Source organism: Salmo trutta, chromosome 21, assembly GCF_901001165.1.
Source record: "Salmo trutta chromosome 21, fSalTru1.1, whole genome shotgun sequence".
Classification (NCBI taxonomy): domain Eukaryota; kingdom Metazoa; phylum Chordata; class Actinopteri; order Salmoniformes; family Salmonidae; genus Salmo; species Salmo trutta.
In genome coordinates, this window is record NC_042977.1 from 39,017,112 (window position 1) to 39,038,873 (window position 21,762).

Below are 21,762 nucleotides of genomic sequence, written 5' to 3' on the forward strand. Positions count from 1 at the left end.
AAACACACCCATGCACGCAAGTACTCTCGCTTGCACACACACACTCCATTTAATAGATTATTTTAATGAAAAAAATGTTGGCAAAAACATGATGACATTATTGTGGCAGTGTAGAACATCAAGGGAGGTGTATGATGACTCATTGTCGGTCGTGTGTGTTTACTGCTGATCTGCTGTTTCAAAATAAAACTGTTTCAACAGAAAATAATAACTAATGGAATCTAGGAAGCAGTTTGTGGTAGCGATCCATTCACAAACCAGCCAAAAATCACGCACTAATTTTAAAGAATCCCATGTATTTTTTTTGGAAAGGAACCTCAGCAGAAACCCAAGATGGATGGGTGTGTAACAGACCACAAAGACGATCAGGTTGGCTGTTACAATGCCAATGATGTTCCTCTTCTCCACAGTGGTGTCCTCATCCTTCTCCTTCATTAGAACCCTTATGGTCTGTGTGGAACAGAACACTAAAATCAGAACTGGCAGAAGATACCCCAGCACCTCTAGAACCACAAGGAACTCAAGTGACAAAGTGTTTTCTTGAGATACTTCATAACACGTAACCAGTTTACGAGGATCGTTGTCTTTTCTGAACCAGGCACATATCGTTACTACGGTGACCCATATGGTCCCACACACCACTGCAGCCACCTTCTTTGACCGCCATGTTCTGGTGTGGAACGGGTACTTGACCGCCAGGTAGCGGTGGATGCTGATGGCGGTGACGGTGAGGATGCTGGCGTACATGTTGATGTAATGTGTGGAGATGAGGAAGGTGCAGAAGTGTGTTCTGTCTAGATGGTGGAAGGCGTTGTAGATGCGGAAGGGGAGGAAGAACACGAGGGAGCAGTTGGCCGCTGCGAGGTTCAGCATGTAGATGTGTGTGTCGGTCCACATGGCTCGTTTGGCAAGGAAGACGCGTAGAGCTGCCATGTTGAGTAGCAAGCCCACCAGGAACACAGGAAGGTAGCCCACGGCTTGGAGGATCTCCACTTCACAGGTATTGTTGTTGTTACACATAGCTATCTGAGAAGAAGACATGACTCAGGCAAGCTATTACAATTTAACATTGTGTCACATGGGTTTTTACAAGATTTAAGCAGAAGGAAGTCCTTGATCATGGGTCTTGATCTACATAGTCAGAAATAGTTGTCCCTCCTCACCTGTCCTTCAATTGGTCTGATGTGAAATAGTTGGAGGAAAACCTTCACCACATTGCGTTCACCTCTTGTATTTTTTTCAGATTAGTGCAGAAGACAAGGATAAAATCCATTTGAGACTACTAGGCTAGTGGCCAATCCTATAAAAGAGTGTGAGTTTTTGAGATACCCTTACCCCAGGTAGAACAAAACACAAACATGTTTTTTCACATCGCTAATGTCTCCCAATTATCAAATGGATGGTTGTAAAAAAAATATTGTACTACAAAAGAGATTACATTTACAGATATTGTGACCCCCGCCCCTCTTCCAAAGCGTGCAGAATAATGCCTTGTGACCTCAGCCCCTCTTCCAAAGCGTGCAGAATAATGCCTTGTGACCCCAGCCCCTCTTCCAAAGCGTGCAGAATAATGCCTTGTGACCCCAGCCTCTCTTCCAAAGCGTGCAGAATAATGCCTTGTGACCCCAGCCCCTCTTCCAAAGCGTGCAGAATAATGGCTTGTGACCCCAGCCTCTCTTCCAAAGCGTGCAGAATAATGCCTTGTGACCCCAGCCCCTCTTCCAAAGCGTGCAGAATAATGCCTTGTGACCCCCGCCCCTCTTCCAAAGTGTGCAGAATAATGCCTTGTGACCCCCTCCCCTCTTCCAAAGCGTACAGAATAATGCCTTGTGACCCCGCCCCTCTTCCAAAGCGTGCAGAATAATGCCTTGTGACCCCAGCCCCTCTTCCAAAGCGTGCAGAATAATGCCTTGTGACCCCAGCCCCTCTTCCAAAGCGTGCAGAATAATGCCTTGTGACCCCCTCCCCTCTTCCAAAGCGTACAGAATAATGCCTTGTGACCCCAGCCCCTCTTCCAAAGCGTGCAGAATAATGCCTTGTGACCCCAGCCCCTCTTCCAAAGCGTGCAGAATAATGCCTTGTGACCCCAGCCCCTCTTCCAAAGCGTGCAGAATAATGCCTTGTGACCCCCGCCCCTCTTCCAAAGCGTGCAGAATAATGCATTGTGACCCCAGCCCCTCTTCCAAAGTGTGCAGAATAATGCCTTGTGACCCCCTCCCCTCTTCCAAAGCGTACAGAATAATGCCTTGTGACCCCCGCCCCTCTTCCAAAGCGTGCAGAATAATGCATTGTGACCCCAGCCCCTCTTCCAAAGCGTGCAGAATAATGCCTTGTGACCCCAGCCCCTCTTCCAAAGCGTGCAGAATAATGCCTTGTGACCCCCTCCCCTCTTCCAAAGCGTGCAGAATAATGCCTTGTGACCCCAGCCCCTCTTCCAAAGCGTGCAGAATAATGCCTTGTGACCCCAGCCCCTCTTCCAAAGCGTGCAGAATAATGCCTTGTGACCCCAGCCCCTCTTCCAAAGCGTGCAGAATAATGCCTTGTGACCCCAGCCCCTCTTCCAAAGCGTGCAGAATAATGCCTTGTGACCCCCGCCCCTCTTCCAAAGCGTGCAGAATAATGCCTGTAGATACATTAGGCGGAAATATCAACAATGAATATTTATGATGAGTCTAAGCTTTACTTCTTGGTATCTGATTAATGGACAACTTTACAAGTCAAGTGGGCTCTCATTCAATGGTGTATGTTCCTGCATGACAAAAATACATACAGTTATACAGTTTTTTATGTTGTGGCCATTGTGACGACCCTCCCACTCTGTCTGCTGTATTTTCTCTCTTTGCTCTTGTTCCTTATTAGGATGCCAGTGGGCGGAGTTGGAAGGGTCGTCAGCTAGATGGGAAACACCTGGGCTCGGGTGTGTCCCAGGATAAAGACACCTCTTCCACAGTCATTGGAGAGACTCTCTCCATGCAGACACCTTGTTTTTGGTTGTGCTAGTTATGGTATCTAATAAATATATATTTTTGATACTCCTTGTCTCCACGTTGTCTCCCTTTTGTTGCGAACTCAGAGCCGGTTCGTAACACCATAGCTGCGGGAAGTAGGGGTGCTGAGGTTGCTGCAGCACCACCTGATAAATCTGAATAAAAAATATATTAATAAAAAATATGAATATCTTTTTTTATATATTTTTTCCCACAAAAGTAGTGCATTGGGCCTTTACTAGTCCTGCATTAGTGGACCGATATAGATGTCTATAGCATGGGCAAAAACTTCAGAATCTCTGTTTTGGCAAAGCAAGTGGTTGTAAAATGAATAACAATATCTTGCAGGATTCAATAGTTGGAATTGTAAGAATTGTTGCTATGTCCCTTTCTCTGTGATTCTGTCATTCTAATGGAATCCAGAAAGAACAAAACCCTGTCCTCAAACATTTACATCAAATTAAATATTTTTCTTGATCAAATAACATTGAAAACAACCACTTTTTGTGCAGAATTAATTCACCATCCTTATAAACCACTTAATGTAAATGTACATTACTGTATTGTACATAGGCAGGTCATCTAGGTTAGTACCTGTAGACTTTCCATCATCATGATGGAAAAACAATGACCAATACAGTAATTGAGTACATTGAGACATCAAGTGGTTTGTGATGATGTGGGTCAGCTGGTAGAGCATGCTGCTTGCAATGCGAGGGGTGTGGGTTCGATTCCCATGTGGGACCAGTATGATGATGTACACACTCACTAATGTATGTTGCTCTGGATAAGATTGTCTAGTAAAAGGAATGAATAGACCATTTCAGTTTTCACATAGAAATAACTTGTGTTGTTTTGAAAGATAATTATCAGATTGAACTTACAAATGCTGGTAAATACAAATACATTAAGTAAAAATGTTTTCACAAAAGTAGTGCACTGGGCTTTACCTAGTCTTGTATTAGCGGACCGATATTGACCTCCGTGTCTCTAAGGAAAACAAGTGGGCTTCGACAGTGAAAACTGTCATATATTTTTTGTCAAAGGTTCCTCTGTATACTTTATGTGTTCAGCCTCTTGCAATTATATTAGGGGGCTCCCCTAAATTTGACTCATAATCCATTATGGCGTCCAAAATCAGTTGTGCCAGTAACATCAAGGTCCCTGGTTCATATCCCTGAGCCGGCAATGTGGAAAGAAAATCTGCCGTTCTGCAACAACTACTCCCTGGGCACTGTGGACATTGATTAAAGCAGCCCCTCGCACCTCTCTGATTCAGAGGGGTTGGGTTAAATGTGGAAGACACATTTTGGTTGAATGCATTCAGTTGTGCAACTGACGAGGTATCCCCTTTCCCTGTATATACACTGAGTGTACAAAACATTGGGAGTACCTTCCTAATATTGAGATTCAGCCCCTTTTGCCCTCAGAACAACCTCAATTTGCCGGGGCATGGACTCTACAAGGTGTCAAAAGCGTTCCACAGGGATGCCGGCCCATGTTGACTCCAATGCTTCCCACAGTTGTGTCAAGTTGGTTGGATGTCCTTTGGGTGGTAGACCCTTCTTGATACACACGGGAAACTGTTGATCGTGAAAAACCCAGCAGCGTTCCAGTTCCTTACACACTCAAACCATTGAGCCTGGCACCTACTACCATACCCTGTTCAAAGGCACTTCAGTCTTTTGTCTTGCCCATTCACCTTCTGAATGGCACACATAAACAATCCATGTCTCAATTGTCTCAAGGCTTAAAAAATCATTTTTTAACCTGTGTCCACACTGATTCTGACCATAATTCAATCCTCTTGATTCCTGTATACAAGCAAAAACTAAAGCAGGAAGTACCAGTGACTCGCTCAATACAGAAGTGGTCAGATGACGCGTATGCTAAGCTACAGGACTGTTTTGCTAGCACAGACTGGAATATGTTCCGGGATTCATCAAATGGCATTGAGGAGTATAACACCTCAGTCATCGGCTTCATCAATAAGTGCATAGACGATGTCATCCCCACAGTGACTGTACGTACATATCCCAACCAGAAGCCATGGATTATAGGCAACATCCACATCGAGCTAAAAGCCAGAGTTGCAGCTTTCAAGAAGCAGGACACTATTCCGGATGCTTATAAGAAATCCTATGCCCTCAGATAAACCATCAAACAATCAAAGTGTCAATACAGGATTAAGATTGAATCCCACTACACTGGCTGTGACGCTCGTCGGATGTGGCAGGGCTTGAAAACTATTACGGACTTCAAAGGGAAACTAAGCCGCGAGCTGCCAAGTGTTGCGAGCCTACTAGACGAGCTAAAAGCTTTTTATGCTCGCTTTGAGGCTAGCAACACAGAAGCATGCATGAGAGCACCAGCTGTTCTGGACGACTGTGTGATAACGGTCATCGGTAGCCAATGTGAGAAAGACCTTTAAACAGGTCAACATTCACAAAGTTGCGGGGGCCAGACGGATTACCTGGACATGTACTCAGAGCATGTCCGGACCAACTGGCAAGTGTCTTCACTGACATTTTCAACCTCTCCCTGACCGAGTCTGATTTTACCTACATGTTTCAAGCAGACCACCATAACGATGAGACAGCCTATAGGGAGGAGGTCAAAGACCTGGCAGTGTGGTGCCAGGACAACAACCTCTCCTTCAATGTGAGAAAGACAAGGAGCTGATCGTGGACTACAGGAAAATGCGGGCCGAGCAGGCCCCCATTAACATCGATGGGACAGTAAGTTTCAAGTTCCTTGGTGTCCACATCACCAACGAACTATCATGGTTCAAACACACCAAGACAGTCGTAAAGAGGGCACGATAACACCTTTTCCCCCTTAGGAGACTGGAATGATTTGGCATGGGTCCCCAGATCCTCAAAAAGTTATGCAGCTGCACCATTGAGAGCATCCTGACCAGTTGCATCATAGCCTGGTATGGCAACTGCTCGGCATCTGCCCGTAAGGCTCTACAGAGGGTAGTGCGAACGGCCTAGTACATCATTGGGGCCAAGCTTCCTGCCATCCAGGACCTATATACTAGGCGGTGTCAGAGGAAAGCCCAAAAAATTGTCAAAGACTCCAGTCACCCAAGTCATAGACTGCTTTCTCTGCTACCGCACTGCAAGCGATAATGGAGCTCCAAGTCTAGGACCAAAAGGCTTACCCCAAAGCCATAAGACTGCTGAACAATTAATCAAATGGCCACCGGAATATTTACATTGTCACCCCCCCATTTATTTTTTACACTGCTGCTTCTCGCTGTTTATTATCTATACATAGTCACTTCACCCCTACCTACATGTACAAATTACCTCAACTAACCTGTACCCCCGCACATTGACTCGATACCGGTACCCCCTGTATATAGCCTCGTTATTGTTATTATATTGTGTTTCTTTTTATTATTTCTTACTTTAGTTTATTTGGTAAATATTTTCTTAACTCTTTCTTGAACTGCACTGTTGGTTAAGGGCTTGTAAGTAAGCATTTCACGGTAAGGTCTATACCTGTTCTATTTGGCACATGTGACAAATAAAGTTTGATTTCATTTGATTGAAGTGGATTTTACAGGTGACATCAATAAAGGATCTTGGCTTTCACCTGGATTCACCTGTCATAGAAAGAGTTGGTGTTCCTAAAATGTTCTACACTCAGTGTACATGTTTTAATTGAGAGACATGTTTCAGATTTGTTTACTTTACTTATGGCATGAACTCAATAGTATGTTGGTCCAATTCAACTTCAGTACATTCGGAAAGTATTCAGACCCCTTGACTTACTCCACATTTTGTTACATTTACATTTACATTTAAGTCATTTAGCAGACGCTCTTATCCAGAGCGACTTACAAATTGGAAAATATAACATTACATTTTTTACATTTACATTTTAGTCATTTAGCAGACGCCCTTATCCAGAGCGACTTACAGTAGTGAATGCATACATTTCATTTCATTTCATACATTATTTTTCTGTGCTGGCCCCCCGTGGGAATCGAACCCACAACCCTGGTGTTGCAAACACCATGCTCTACCAACTGAGCTACAGGGAAGGCTACGTTACAGCCTTATTCTAAAATAGATTTTTTTTTAAATCCCCTCATCAATCTACACACAATGCCCAATAATAACAAAGCAAAAACAGGTTTTTAGAAATGTTTGCAAATGTATTAAATAAAAAACTGAAATATTACATTTACATAAGTATTCAGACCCTTTTCTCAGTATTTTGTTGAAGCACCTTTGGCAGCGATTACAGCCTCGTGTCTTCTTGAGTATGACGCTACAAGCTTGCCACACCTGCATTTGAGAGTTTCTCCCATTGTTCTCTGCAGATCCTCTCAAGTTCTGTCAGGTTTGATGGGGAGCATCACTGCACAGCTATTTTCAGGTCTCTCCAGAGATGTTCGATCAGGTTCAAGTCTGGGCTCTGACTGGCCACTCAAGGACGTTCAGAGACTTGTCCCGCAGACACTCTTGCATTGTCTTGGCAGTGTGCCTAGGGTCAATGTCCTGTTGGAAGGTAAACCTTCCCCCTAGTCTGAGGTCCTGTGTGCTCTGGAGCAGGTTTTCATCAAAGATCTCTCTGTACTTTGCTCCGTTCATTTTTCACTCGATCCTGACTAGTCTCCCAGTTCCTGCCGCTGAAAAACATCCCCACAGCATGATGCTGCCACCACCATGCTTCACCGTAGGGATGGTACCAGGTTTCCTCCAGACGTGGAGCATGGCATTCAGGCCAAAACGTTCAATCTAGGTTTCATCTGACCAGAGAATCTTGTTTCTTATGGTCTGAGAGTCCTTTAGGTGCCTTTTGGCAAACTCCAAGTGGGCTGTCATGTGGCTTTTACTGAGGAGTGGCATCCGTCTGGCCACTCTACCATAAAGGCCTTATTGGTGGAGTGCTGCAGAAATGGTTGTCCTTCTAGAAGGTTTTCCCATCTCCACAGACAAACTCTGGAGCTCTGTCAGAGAGACCATTGGATTCTTGATCACCTCCCTGACCAAGGCCCTTCAACCCCCATTGCTCAGTTTTTCAAATTTCTTTAATTTAAGAATGATGGAGGCCACTGTGTTCTTGGGGACCTTCAATGCTGCAGAAATGTTTTGGTACCCTTCCCCAGATCTGTTCCTCGACACAATCCTGTCTCTGCGCTCGATGGACAATTCCTTCAACCTCATTGTCACGTCCTGACCAGTAAGGGGTCATTTTGTTATTATAGCATGGTCAGGACGTGGCAGGGGTGTGTTTGATTTATGTGTCTTGGGTTTTTGGGTAATGTTCTGTTGTCTATTTCTATGTTTGAATGTATATTTAGTCTATTTCTATGTTCAGGTTTGTTTGGCCTTCAATTGGCAGCAGCTGTTCTTCGTTGCTTCTAATTGGAGGCCATATTTAAGTAGGGGTTTTTTGTCACTGTGTTTGTGGGTATGTTCCATGTATAGCTGTGTAGCCTTACAGGACTGTTTTTCGTCGTTGTTTTTGTATAAGTGTTTTGTTTTGGTTTCCTTCTAATAAAAGAAGATGAGTATTCATATACCCGCTGCGTTTTGGTCCACTTTTTACGATGCACCTGACAGAACTACCCACCAAACGAAGACCAAGCAGCGGGGTTTGGAGCACCAGGGAGTAGGATGGACTTGGAGTGATGAACGACAAACTAAGGGAGCTAGAGGAGACCAGGAGGCATCCCCCCCAAAAAATATGGCTACGTTTGTGCCTTGTCAGCTCAGGGATTAGAACTTGCAACTTTTCGGTTACTAGCCCAACACTCTAACCACTAGGCTGCTGCCCCATTGTGGTGGCTACATAATGTTATGGTTATGCTTGTCGTTGGCAAGGGAGCTTCTTAGTATAAAAATACAGCTATAAGCACAGGAAAAATCCTAGAGGAAAATCTGGTTCCGTCTGCTTTTTATCAGACACTAGGAGACAAATTCACCTTTCAGCAGGACAATAACCTAAAATACAATGCCAAATCTACAGTGGAGTTGATTACCAAGACTACATTAAATGTTCCTAAGTGGACTAGTTACAGTTTTGACTTAAATTGGCATAAAAATATATGGCAAGACTTGAAAATAACTTTTTAGAAATGATCAACAATCAACTTGACAGAGCTTGAAGAATTTTGAAAAGAATAATAGGCAAATATTGTACAATTCAGGTGTGCAAAACTCTTAGAGATTTACCCAGAAAGACTCACAGCTGTAACTGCCACTAAAGGTGCTTCTCCAAAATGATGACTCAGGGGTATGAATACTTATGTAAATTATATGTGTAGATGGGTGAGGAACAAATCTATTGAATCCATTTTAAATCCAGGCTTTAACACAACAAAATGGGGAATAAGTCAAGAGATGCTGTATGTACCTATTTTGCTATCACCCAAGGCTGGCCAGCCCATGTGACACCTGAACTGAACTGCATGTAAAGTACGAGCTCTCATTCTGGGGTGACTCATGCATTGGTCTGGGAAACTGCACAGTAATCCCAACTCCCTACAAGGACATCATGCAATCTATAGAAAACATGAGGCCCCTTTGGATGATCAAACTTAAAAATGCTATAAGCAATCGTGTATGGTGGCTGGGGATTGACTGTGAGATAGTGGTCTTTGTGCACCATGCTTGATCAGTTCCACCACCTCTGCAACCTCTTTCCATCAAAGCTCAGATCTTCTTCAAATGTATATGTGTGGAGTCCCTCATCAACAACACTTCATAGTGATTTTGGGCAGCACCATGGTAAGAAATGTGACTGTTCCTGGTGCAAAAACAATGTCCTATCCTGGAGCTTGAGTAAATGACATTACTAAGCTGCTTCCGAATGTACTACATCAGGACATGGAAATCAATTCTATCGTAGTCCATGTGGTTTTTATTAATGACATTATGAAGGGTAGCACTGAACAGTTGAAACTGTATTTTAAAGAGCTGATTGACTCTCTGCTAGACACTAACAAAAGACCCATCATATCTGTCCCTGTTGTTACACGGAGCGGAGCAGGTGAACCCAAGAGCAGACTCAGACGAGGAGACTGGGATGAGGTAAGCAAGGTATTTATTGACAAACAGGGGGAAGAAGGGGTGCAGGCCAGGGAAAGCTTGGGCGGGTTGCAGGGAGCCAGGTGCTGAGGCTGAGGCTGAGGCTGGAGCGAGGGGAGTTGAGGCTGGGTAAGCAGGTCGGGAAAGGAATCCAAGGAAGTAGTAGAGTGGGGGGGGGGGGTCCAGGACAGGGTAGCAAGACTGACGAGACATGGGACTGGAGACATGGGACCAGAGTCAGAGCAAACAGAATGAGCAGAGGTTATGATCTGGCAGCGTGGACAGAGGACATTCATATTCTGACTCTCTGACTTTCACTTAGATAATAACATTAATGATACAGTTGTAGTAATACAAGGTTATAACATTTACAGGAAAGATAGAAATGCTGATGGTGGAGGTGATGCTTTTTATATTCAGAACCACATTCCTGTAAAGGTTAGACAGGATCTCATGTTAAATACTGTTGAATTAATATGGCTACAGGTTCATCTGCTATAGACCACCAAGTGCTAATTAACATGTGTGAAAAATGTGATCATGTATGTGATATCAACAGAGAGGTATATTTTCTGGGTGATTTAAATATTGACTGTCTTTCATCAAGCTGCCCACTCAAGAAGAAGCTTCAAACTGTAAACAGTAACTGCAACTTGGTTCAGGTTATCAGTCAACGTACCAGAGTAGTTACAAACAGCACAGGAATGAAATCATCAACATGTATTGATCACATCTTGACTAACGCTGCAGAAATTTGCTTGAAAGCAGTATCCAGATCCATCGGATGTAGTGATCACAATATAGTAACCATATCAAGGAAAACCAAAGTTCCTATAAGTTTTGTAGTGATTCCTATGCTGTTGATGTAAAGAATATGTGGTAGTCTGTGGTAATGAGCAGCAAACAGACACTGCACTTGACACATTTATGAAATTGATGATTCCAGTTACTAATAAGCATGCTGTCACGTCCTGACCATAGGAAGCTGTTATTTTCTATGGTAGAGTAGGTCAGGGCGTGACAGGGTTTTTTTCTAGTTACATTTTTCTATGTTGTTATGTTCTAGTTTTGTATTTCTATGTTGGGTTTTGTTTGGGATGATCTCCAATTAGAGGCAGCTGGTCCTCGTTGTCTCTAATTGGAGATCATACTTAAGTAGGTGTTTTTCCCACCTGGGTTTGTGGGAGATTGTCTTTGAGTTAGTGTATGTTTCACCTCTGCGTCACGGTTTGTTGTTTTGTTATTCAGTTTATTTATATGTATTGCATAGTTTCACAGTGAAAATAAAATGTGGAACGACACACATGCTGCACTTTGGTCCGCTCCTTCCTACGACAACAGTGACAGAATCTCCCACCACAATATAACCAAGCAGCGTGGTATGGACCAGTGGACTTTTGAGGAGATAAGGAGTATATCCAGGGCTTTGGAGGAATTAGGGGCAGGAGAAAATCACCTCCCATGGGAACAGGTGGAGGCAGCGAGAGCACGGCAATGAGGGAAGCACGAGAGGCAGCCCCCAAAACAAATTGGGGGGGGGGGGGGGGGTGTGTGTCACCAGTCTGGAGCCACCTGTGCCAGCCCCACGCATCAGGTCTCTAGTGCACCTGCCCAGTCCTGTGTGTCCTGTTCCTGCTCCTCGCACTCACCCTGAGGTGCGTGTTACTAGTCTGGCGCCACCTGTGCCAGCCCCACGCATCAGGCCTCCAGTGTGTCTTCCCAGTCCAGAGCTTCCGGCGACAGTTCCCAGTCCAGAGCTTCAGGCGACGTCCCCCGTCCGGAGCCTCCAGCAACGCTCCCCAGTCCGGTGAGACCTGTTCCGGCTCCACGTAAGAAGCCTCCAGTGATGATCCATGGTCCGAAGCCTCCAGTGATGATCCATGGCACGAAGCCTGTAGGCATGATCCATGGCCCGGAGCCTGTAGGGATAATCCATGGCAAGAAGCCTGTAGGGATGATCCATGGCCCGGAGCCTGTAGGCATGATCCATGGCACAAAGCCTCCAGTGGTGATCCATGGCGCGGAGCCTGCAGTGATGATCCATGGCATGGAGCCTTCAGCGACGGCCTACAGTCCGGAACCTCTTGAGATGGCCCGCAGTCCAGAACCTCCTGAGACGGCCCGCAGTCCGGAACCTCCTGAGACAGCCCGCAGTCCGGAACCTCCTGAGACGGCCCGCAGTCACTCTGCTGTTTCCTGAAGTCCACGATCATCTCCTTTGTTTTGTTGATGTTGAGTGTGAGGTTACTTTCCTTACACCACACTCCGAGGGCCCTCACCTCCTCCCTGTAGGCCATCTCGTCATTGTTGGTAATCAAGCCTACCACTGTAGTGTCTTGATTGTCTTGCAAACTTGATGATTGAGTTGTAGGCATGCATGGCCACGCAGTCATGGGTGAACAGGAAGTACAGGAGAGGGCTGAGAACGCACACTTGTGGGGTCCCAGTGTTGAGGATCTGCAGGGTGGAGATGTTGTTTCCTACCCTCACCACCCGGCCCGTCAGAAAGTCCAGGACCCAGTTGCACAGGGTGGGGTCGAGACCCAGGGTCTCGAGCTTAATGACGAGTTTGGAGGGTACTATGATGTTAAATGCTGAGCTGTAGTCGATGAACAGCATTCTGACATAGGTATTCCTCTTGTCCAGATGGGTTAGGGCAGTGTGCAGTGTGATTGCGATTGTGTCGTCTGTGGACCTATTGGGGCGGTAAGCAAATTGGAGTGTGTCTAAGGTATCAGGTAGGGGGGAGGTGATATGATCCTTGACTAGTCTCTCAAAGCACTTCATGATGACAAAAGTGAGTGCTATTGGGCGATAGTCGTTTAGCTCAGTTACCTTAGCTTTCTTGAGAACAGGAACAATGGTGGCCCATTGAAGCATGTGGGCACAGCAGACTGGGATAGGGATTGATTTAATATGTCCGTAAACACACCAGCCAGCTGGTCTGCGCATACTCTGAGGACGCAGCTAGGGATGCCGTCTGGGCCGGCAGCCTTGCGAGGGCTAACACGTTTACATGTTTTACTCACGTTGGCCACGGTGAAGGAGAGCCCGCAGGTTTTGGTAGCGGGCCATGTCAGTGGCACTGTATTGTCCTCAAAGCGAGCAAAGAATTGTTTAATTTGTCTGGGAGCAAGACGTCGGTGTCCGCGACGGGGCTGGTTTTCTTTTTGTAGTCCGTGATTGACTGTAGACCCTGCCACATACATCTCATGTTTGAGCCATTGAATTGTGACTCTACTTTGTCTCTATACTGACGCTTAGCTTGATTGATTGCCTTGCGGAGGGAATAGCTACACTGTTTGTATTCTGTCATGTTTCCGGTCACCTTGCCATGATTAAAAGCAGTGGTTCGAGCTTTCAGTTTTGCGCGAATGCTGCCATCAATCCATGGTATCTGGTTAGGGAAGGTTTTCATAGTCACCAAGGGTACAACATCACCGATGCACTTGCTAATAAACTCGCTCACCGAGTCAGCGTATACATCAATGTTGTTGTCTGAGGCTATCCAGAACATACATATCCCAGTCCACGTGATCAAAGCAATCTTGAAGCGTGGAATCTGATTGTTTGGACAAGCGTTGAGCAGACCTGAGCACGGGCGTTTCCTGTTTTAGTTTCTGTCTATAGGCTGGGAGCAACAAAATGGAGTCGTGGTCAGATTTGCCAAAAGGAGGGCAGGGGAGGGCTTTGTATGCGTTGTGGGAGTTAGAGTAGCAATGGTCCAGAATGCTGCCAGCTCGAGTCGCACATTCGATATGCTGATAAAATTTAGGGAGCCTTGTTTTCAGATTAGCTTTGTTAAAATCCCCAGCTACAATAAATGCAACCTCAGGATATATGGTTTCCAGTTTACATAGAGTCCGGTGAAGTCCTTTCAGGGCCATCGAGGTGTCTGCTTGGGGTGGATATATACGGCTCTGATTATAATCTAAGAGAATTCTCTTCATAGATAATGCAGTCGACATTTGATAGTAAAGAATTCTAGGTCAGGTGAACAAAAGGACTTGAGTTCCTGTATGTTGTTATGATTACACTACGAATCGTTAATCATAAGGCATACACCCCCACCCTTCTTCTTACCAGAGATATATTTGTTTCTGTCGGTGTGATGCGTGAAGAAACCGGGTGGCTGTACCGACTCTGACAACATATCCCTAGTGAGCCATGTTTCCGTGAAACAGAGAATGTTACAATCTCTGATGTCTCTGGAATGCTACCCTTGCTCGAATTTCGTCTACCTTGTTGTCAAGAGACTGGATATTGGCGAGTGGTATACTCGGGAGCGGTGAGCGATGTGCCTGTCTACGGAGCCTGACCAGAAGACCGCTCCGTCTGCCCCTTCTGTGGCGCCGTTGTTTTGGGTCGCCTAATGGGATCAGATCCATTGTCCTGAGTGGTGGTCCGAACAGAGGATCCGCTTCGGGAAAGTCATTTTCCTGGTCATAATGTTGGTAAGTTGACGTTGCTCTTATATCCAATAGTTCTTCCCAGCTGTATGTAATAATACTTAAGATTTCCTGGGGTAACAATGTCAAAAATAATACATAAAAAACAAGAACGCGAAGCGAGGCGACCATTTAAGAAAATAACTGTTAAAACTGTTAAATCCCTGTGGATTGATGAGGAATTGAACAATTGTATGGTTGAGAGGGATGAGAGGGATGAGGCAAAAGGAATGGCAAATAGGTCTGGCTGCACAACCAATTGGCATATGTATTGCAAATTGAGAAATCATGTGACTAATCTGAATAAAAAGAAAAAGAATCTACACTATGAAACAAAGCTGAAATTAAATAAAAATGACAGTAAAAAGCTTTTGAGCACCTTAAATGAAATTTTGGGAAAAAAGGCAAACTCAGCTCCATCATTCATTGAATCACAAAACCAACTGATATTGCCAACTACTTTAATGATTTTTTCATTGGCAAGATTAGCAAACTTAGGCATGGCATGCCAGCAACAAACGCTGACACTTATGAAAGACAAGCATTGTAATTTAGAATTCCGTAAATTGAGTGTGAAAGAGGTGAAAAAAGGATTGTTGTCTATCAACAATGACAAGCCACCTGGGTCTGACAACTTGGATGTAAAATTACTGAGGACAATATTGCCATCTTTACTGGCTAAAATAGCAGACCAATCAGCCTGTTACCAACCCTTAGTAAACTTTTGGAAAAAACTGTTTTTGACCAGATACAATGCTGTTTTACAGTAAACCAATTGACAACAAACTTTCAGCCTGCTTATAGGGAAGGACATTCAACAAGCACAGCACTTACACAAATGACTGATGATTGGCTGAGAGAAACTGATGATAAAAATATTGTGGTTGCTGTTTTGTTAGACTTCAGTGTGGCTTTAGACATTAGATCATAGTCTTCTGCTGGAAAAATGTATGTGTTATAGCTTTCACCCCCTGTCATATAGTGGATAAAGAGTTACCTGGCTAACAGAACACAGAGGGTGTTCTTTAATGGAAGCCTCTCCAACATAATCCAGGTAGAATCCGAAATTCCCCAGGGCAGCTTTCTAGGCCCATTACTTTTTTCAATGTTTACTAATGACCTTCCACTGACTTTGAGTAAAGCCAGAGTGTCTATGTATGCGGATGACTCAACACTATACATGTCAGCTACTACAGTGACTGAAATGACTGCAACACTTAACAAAGAGTTGCAGTTAGTTTCAGAGTGGGTGGCAAGGAATAAGTATGTCTAAAACTAAAAGCATTGTATTTGGGACAAATCATTCTCTAAACCCTAAACCTCAACTAAGTCTTGTAATAAATCATGTGGAAATTGAGCAAGTTGAGGTGACTAAACTGCTTGGAATAACCCTAGATTGTAAACTGTCATGGTCAAAACATATTGATACAACAGTAGCTAAGATGGGGAAAAGTCTGTCCATAATAAAGCACTGCTCTATCTTCTTAACAACACTATCAACAAGATGGGTCCTATAGGCCTTAGTTTTGTCACACCTGAACTACTGTTCAGTCGTGTGGTCAGGTGCCACAAAAAAGGACATAGGGAAATTGCAATTGGCTAAGAACAGGGCAGCACAGCTGGCCCTTGGATGTACACAGATAGCTAATATTAATTATATGCATGTCAAATCTCTCCTGGCTCAAAGTGGAAGAGAGATTGACTTCATCACTACTTGCATTTGTGAGAGGTATTGACATGTTGAATGCACCTGAGCTGTCTGTCTAAACTACTGGCACACAGCTCGGGCACCCATGTATACCCCACAATACTTGCCACAAGAGGTCCAGTCACAGTCCCCAGGTCCAGAACAGACAATGGGAGGCGCACAGTACTACATAGAGCCATGACTACATGGAACTCTATTCCACATCAAGTAACGGATGCAAGCAGTACAATTAGATTTAAGAAACAAATAAAAATACACCTTATGGAACAGCGGGGATTGTGAAGCAACACAAACATAGGCATGAACATATGCATATACACCCACCCACACGATAACATACGCACTATATACACACGTACACATGGATTTAGTACTGTAGATATGTGGTAGTGGTGGAGTAGGGAACCGGGGGGCACACAGTGTGTTGTGAAATCTGTGAATGTATTGTAATGTTTTTAAAAGTGTATAAACTGCCTTATTTTTGCTGGACCCCAGGCAGAGTAACTGCTGCCTTGGGGATCCATAAAGATAAATACAAATAGTCCATGACTTACTCTAAGTAACCGCTCGGTAACCTGAGGTCACCCTCACAGGTTCTGTCACCCGCCTCATCTCCTGCTGGGTCTGCCCCAGACCGTAATCACAGCGAACTACCCACTGTTAATATCAGCCAAATAATCATCCTACCCGACTTCAAGAGGAATATAAAGGAATATGTAGGATGTGACCAGCTGAACTTTTTGTCACATTCAATATAGAAAACTCCAACTACAGGTCAATTAAGTGTTGGAAATATCTAAGAGCCGGTCTGTTTGAGACAGCCCTTTCACAGACTCTCCTTGACAACCAGACAACCAACCATTCCACTACTGGCGTATCCCCAGCATCATTCAGGCTGAGATAACATTCCAGTTAGTCAATGGGTCTCATTGGCATGCAAGCTTAATGTGCTGAGGGCCTGCTCCCAACTGCTGTAGAAATGGAAACTGATCACCAGCACAGCCCCAATACCGCGCCGGTCATACAGGAAGGAAACAGCCCTTGTCGCTGCAGCTTGCCCAGAATGACCAGCTAGTTGTGCATCATGGTCAGGCCCCAGAAATACCACCACGACCCCAGAATGACCAGCTAGCTGTTCAACCTGATTAGACCCCAGAACTACAACCACTACCCCAGAATGACCAGTTAGCTGTTCAACCTGATTAGGCCCCAGAACTACAACCACTACCCCAGAATGACCAGCTAGCTGTTCAACCTGATCAGGCCCCAGAACTACAACCACTACCCCAGAATGACCAGCTAGCTGTTCAACCTGATCAGGCCCCAGAACTACAACAACTACCCCAGAATGACCAGCTAGCTGTTCAACCTGATCAGGCCCCAGAACTACAACCACTACCCCAGAATGACCAGCTAGCTATTCAACCTGATTAGGCCCCAGAACTACAACCACTACCCCAGAATGACCAGTTAGCTGTTCAACCTGATCAGGCCCCAGAAATACAACCACTACCCCAGAATGACCAGCTAGCTGTTCAACCTGATCAGGCCCCAGAACTACAACCACTACCCCAGAATGACCAGCTAGCTATTCAACCTGATTAGACCCCAGAACTACAACCACTACCCCAGAATGACCAGCTAGCTGTTCAACCTGATTAGACCCCAGAACTACAACCACTACCCCAGAATGACCAGTTAGCTGTTCAACTTGATTAGACCCCAGAACTACAACCACTACCCCAGAATGACCAGTTAGCTGTTCAACCTGATTAGGCCCCAGAACTACAACCACTACCCCAGAATGACCAGTTAGCTGTTCAACCTGATTAGGCCCCAGAACTACAACCACTACCCCAGAATGACCAGCTAGCTGTTCAACCTGATTAGACCCCAGAACTACAACCACTACCCCAGAATGACCAGTTAGCTGTTCAACCTGATTAGACCCCAGAACTACAACCACTACCCCAGAATGACCAGTTAGCTGTTCAACCTGATTAGACCCCAGAACTACAACCACTACCCCAGAATGACCAGTTAGCTGTTCAACCTGATTAGGCCCCAGAACTACAACCACTACCCCAGAATGACCAGTTAGCTGTTCAACCTGATTAGACCCCAGAACTACAACCACTACCCCAGAATGACCAGTTAGCTGTTCAACCTGATTAGACCCCAGAACTACAACCACTACCCCAGAATGACCAGTTAGCTGTTCAACCTGATTAGACCCCAGAACTACAACCACTACCCCAGAATGACCAGTTAGCTGTGCAACCAGGTTAGGCCCCAGAACTACAGTCACTACTGGCTACTTTTTCTCCTCACCCTGATAGGACACACTAATGTTCTGGTCACCTCAAAGACTTGGAATCAACCTCACACACTTAGTTTCAGTGGGGAAAAGAGGGCAAATGTTAGAGCTGTACACATACACTACTAGAGTGGCTGACTGTTGTATTACAGGTTTCCTGTAACTTGGTTACGCTACTATGTGCTTGTGTAGCGGACAACATGAACACACATTGAAAAGCTAGTTGGCTTCAGCTATTCAAACACAACAGAGGCATGGCAGTACCACTCATAATCCTAGTTATACCAAAAGCTATTTTATTTATTTATTTAATCCTTATTTTACCAGGTAAGTTGACTGAGAACACATTCTCATTTACAGCAACAACCTGGGGAATAGCTACAGGGGAGAGGATACAAAATAAATCAGGGCATTTTATATGCAGGCGAAGACCTAGTTAAATAAAGGTTAAATAAAATAAATAAAAGGTGTCTGAGTGTAATTATGTTGGCCATAATGGATTCAAAATACAACTGATTTACACCAAAACAGTCTTTACGGACATTAAAAAAATTACTCTCATCTACAAAATTCATATTTGCACGTGATTTGACCTCTATCAAATGGTATTATGGCAGCCATATTGGATTTTGGACGCCATCTTGGATTTGAGGCATAATCCAGGCTGGCATCAAAAATAATCTGTGCTGACTCCCTGACTAAATTGCAAGAGTAGGGGCAGTGGTGTAAAGTACTTAAATAAAAATACTTTAAAGTACTACTAATGTTGTTTTTTGGAGTATCTGTACTCTACTATTTATATTTTTGTCAACTTTTACTTTTACTTCACTACATTCCTAAAGAAAATCATGCACTTCTTACCACATGCGTTTAGCCTGACAGAAAAATGGTCCAAATCACACACTTCAAGAGAACATCCCTGGTCATCCTTTTTGCCTTTTATCTGAGGGACTCACTCAACACAAATGCTTCGTTTGTAAATGATGTCTGAGTGTTAGTGTGCCCCTGGCTATCCGTCAATAAAATAACAAGAACATTGTGCCGTCTGGTTTGCATAATATAAAGAATTTGAAATGGTTTATACTTTTACTTTTGATACTTAAGTACATTTTAGCAACTCCATTTACTTGAGCCATTTTCTATTAAGGTATCTTTACTTTTATTCAGGTATGACAATTGAATACTTTTTCCACCACTGAGTATAGGCTAAAAATATTAAAATCATTCAAGGAACCTTGGACCCCAAAAAATATAGTTTCGATATCTGAGCCCACTTGTTTTCCTTAGAGCAGTTTACAATAGCCACACCATCAAAAAACATATAACTGTATGTATTTTTTGTCAGGCAGGACCACACACCACTGAATGAAAGGACTTTTGACTTGGAAAGTTGTTAATCAGCTACCAAAAAAAAGCTTACATTCATCATAAATATTAATAGCTGATATTTCCATCTGTTGTATCTCTGTGTTTACAGGTCTGTATTTCCAAGATGCAGTAAAATATCCTAATGTTTGTTTGTGTATGTTGGCCAAACCACTGATTACTTGTATTGCACATTTTAGAGATATCAGAGCTTGCGATATTGGGTTACATGAGCTTATGTGGCCCAACCCTCCTACAGCCAGGCATTATTATGCACTTTTAGAGTTTAGGGGTTGTGTCAGAATATCTAGATATTATACCACTTTTGCAGTCAAATATTTTTACACAACAATCCATTTCATAAATGCGGAGACATTAGAAGTGAAAAAACATAGTAGGGGTATCAACAACAAAAAAATGCAAGCCTTGGGGACTAGCCTATACTGAGATGCACCCATAGTAATATACTCTAATCACGTCTAATCAGAGTATTTCTGTGCATCAGGTCAACAGCAACAGTGTGCTTCCTCATTGACAAAATATACTTTATTTTGACAGACACTCATATATAAAGAATCATAATCATACCTTGTGTTATTTCCCACTCTCCTTTCTCACTCAGTGACTGATGCGATCTCACTCCTTGCAAAGAAAATGGCTTTAGAATAAGTGTTTTTTTTACTTATTTCTGTCAGTATCAAGGTTAAACGGCAAACAAGGCATCTAGAGTTAAAAGGAATAGAGAATTCTATATTGAACTGATTCCTGGGGGGTTACCACTAACTGAGTAGTACATCTGCAAAGCTACTAAGAGATTTTCCCTTTCTATTTTTTTCACCATTACAGTCTTGCACTGTAAAAAACATTATTGATAAATGGCATCAGATTATCTAAATATTGTCAATACATTGGATTATTGCAATATATTGTTATTGAAGTTGGACATTTATCAAATATTCTCCATGTCTGTGGCCTACACATAATTTAATGTTTAAACCCAATCATTACTCACCGCTCAATTGAACTTTTCTTGATTTAGAAGATTGCGCCGAAAATCAGGTGTAAATTCAAATTTGACATGCAATGATTGCTATATGCTCTTTTTAAGCGGCTGTAAAGTAGTTTCTATCTAAACTTTAATAGAGGAAGTATATGTCAGTCAAATAAAAAGACTATCTGGGGTAGCTCAATTTGCATGTTTAGCTTTGTGATTATGTGATAGGGCCCCAGACATCAGCCCTTCTCTCTATTGTCACGGAGATAGCATTGTTGCCATGTCAACAGGGCAGCAGTGGGAGTGTGACTTATATAACTAGGCCAAGACTAAACCACATGCTAGCAGTGTACTGGCTGCTCTCTGTGTTCAAGCACAATAAAGAAAGTACTGAGGTTTGGAGGGTGTTCTTTCACCAGAGTATCTTCAGATGTGAAAGGTGACTTGACTGAACTCTTTCCTATGAAACTGAAATGGTTGAAATAATCACTCTGAAACAGTTTTTTGGGTTTAGGTGGTCTACATGTAAATGTAAGACGTGGTAAAATATGTGTCACATATTGCAAAGCTGTATTTTCATCTCAACCATTTCACCTCTCCACATTCAGGACTTTTTCTTCCATTCCTTTTTGTCTTATGCAATATCTCCTAAAGGGACAATTTCCATCAGGAGTGTTGAAGTGGAAAAACAGGTTAGCGGAGAGACCAGGGTAGAGGTCAAATCCAGCCCCAATCATCCCCAACAGCAAGGTTGTTTATATTACAGTTTTTCCCACAAAACACGTTTGCTGAAACAACATCTCAGGCACTCAAAACTCTAAACACAAAACATAAAACAGTTAGCATATTTCCCCAAACTCCACCGACATCTTGCAATATGAAACACAGCAATCA

The 21,762-nt window shown here is 43.7% G+C and overlaps 1 protein-coding gene across 1 annotated transcript; it reads right to left on the reverse strand.

Annotated features, from left to right (window-relative positions):
* Nucleotides 1-44: 44 nt before the first annotated feature.
* Nucleotides 45-21,031, reverse strand: LOC115157394 (G-protein coupled receptor 35-like). Its single transcript, XM_029705603.1, has 3 exons — nucleotides 20,887-21,031; nucleotides 20,463-20,516; nucleotides 45-1,026 (listed from the first exon to the last, which is right to left on the reverse strand). Exon 3 carries the CDS (start codon nucleotides 1,018-1,020, stop codon nucleotides 160-162), a length of 861 nt encoding a protein of 286 aa, XP_029561463.1. The 5' UTR covers nucleotides 1,021-1,026; nucleotides 20,463-20,516; nucleotides 20,887-21,031; the 3' UTR covers nucleotides 45-159.
* Between the last annotated feature and the right edge of the window lie 731 nt (nucleotides 21,032-21,762).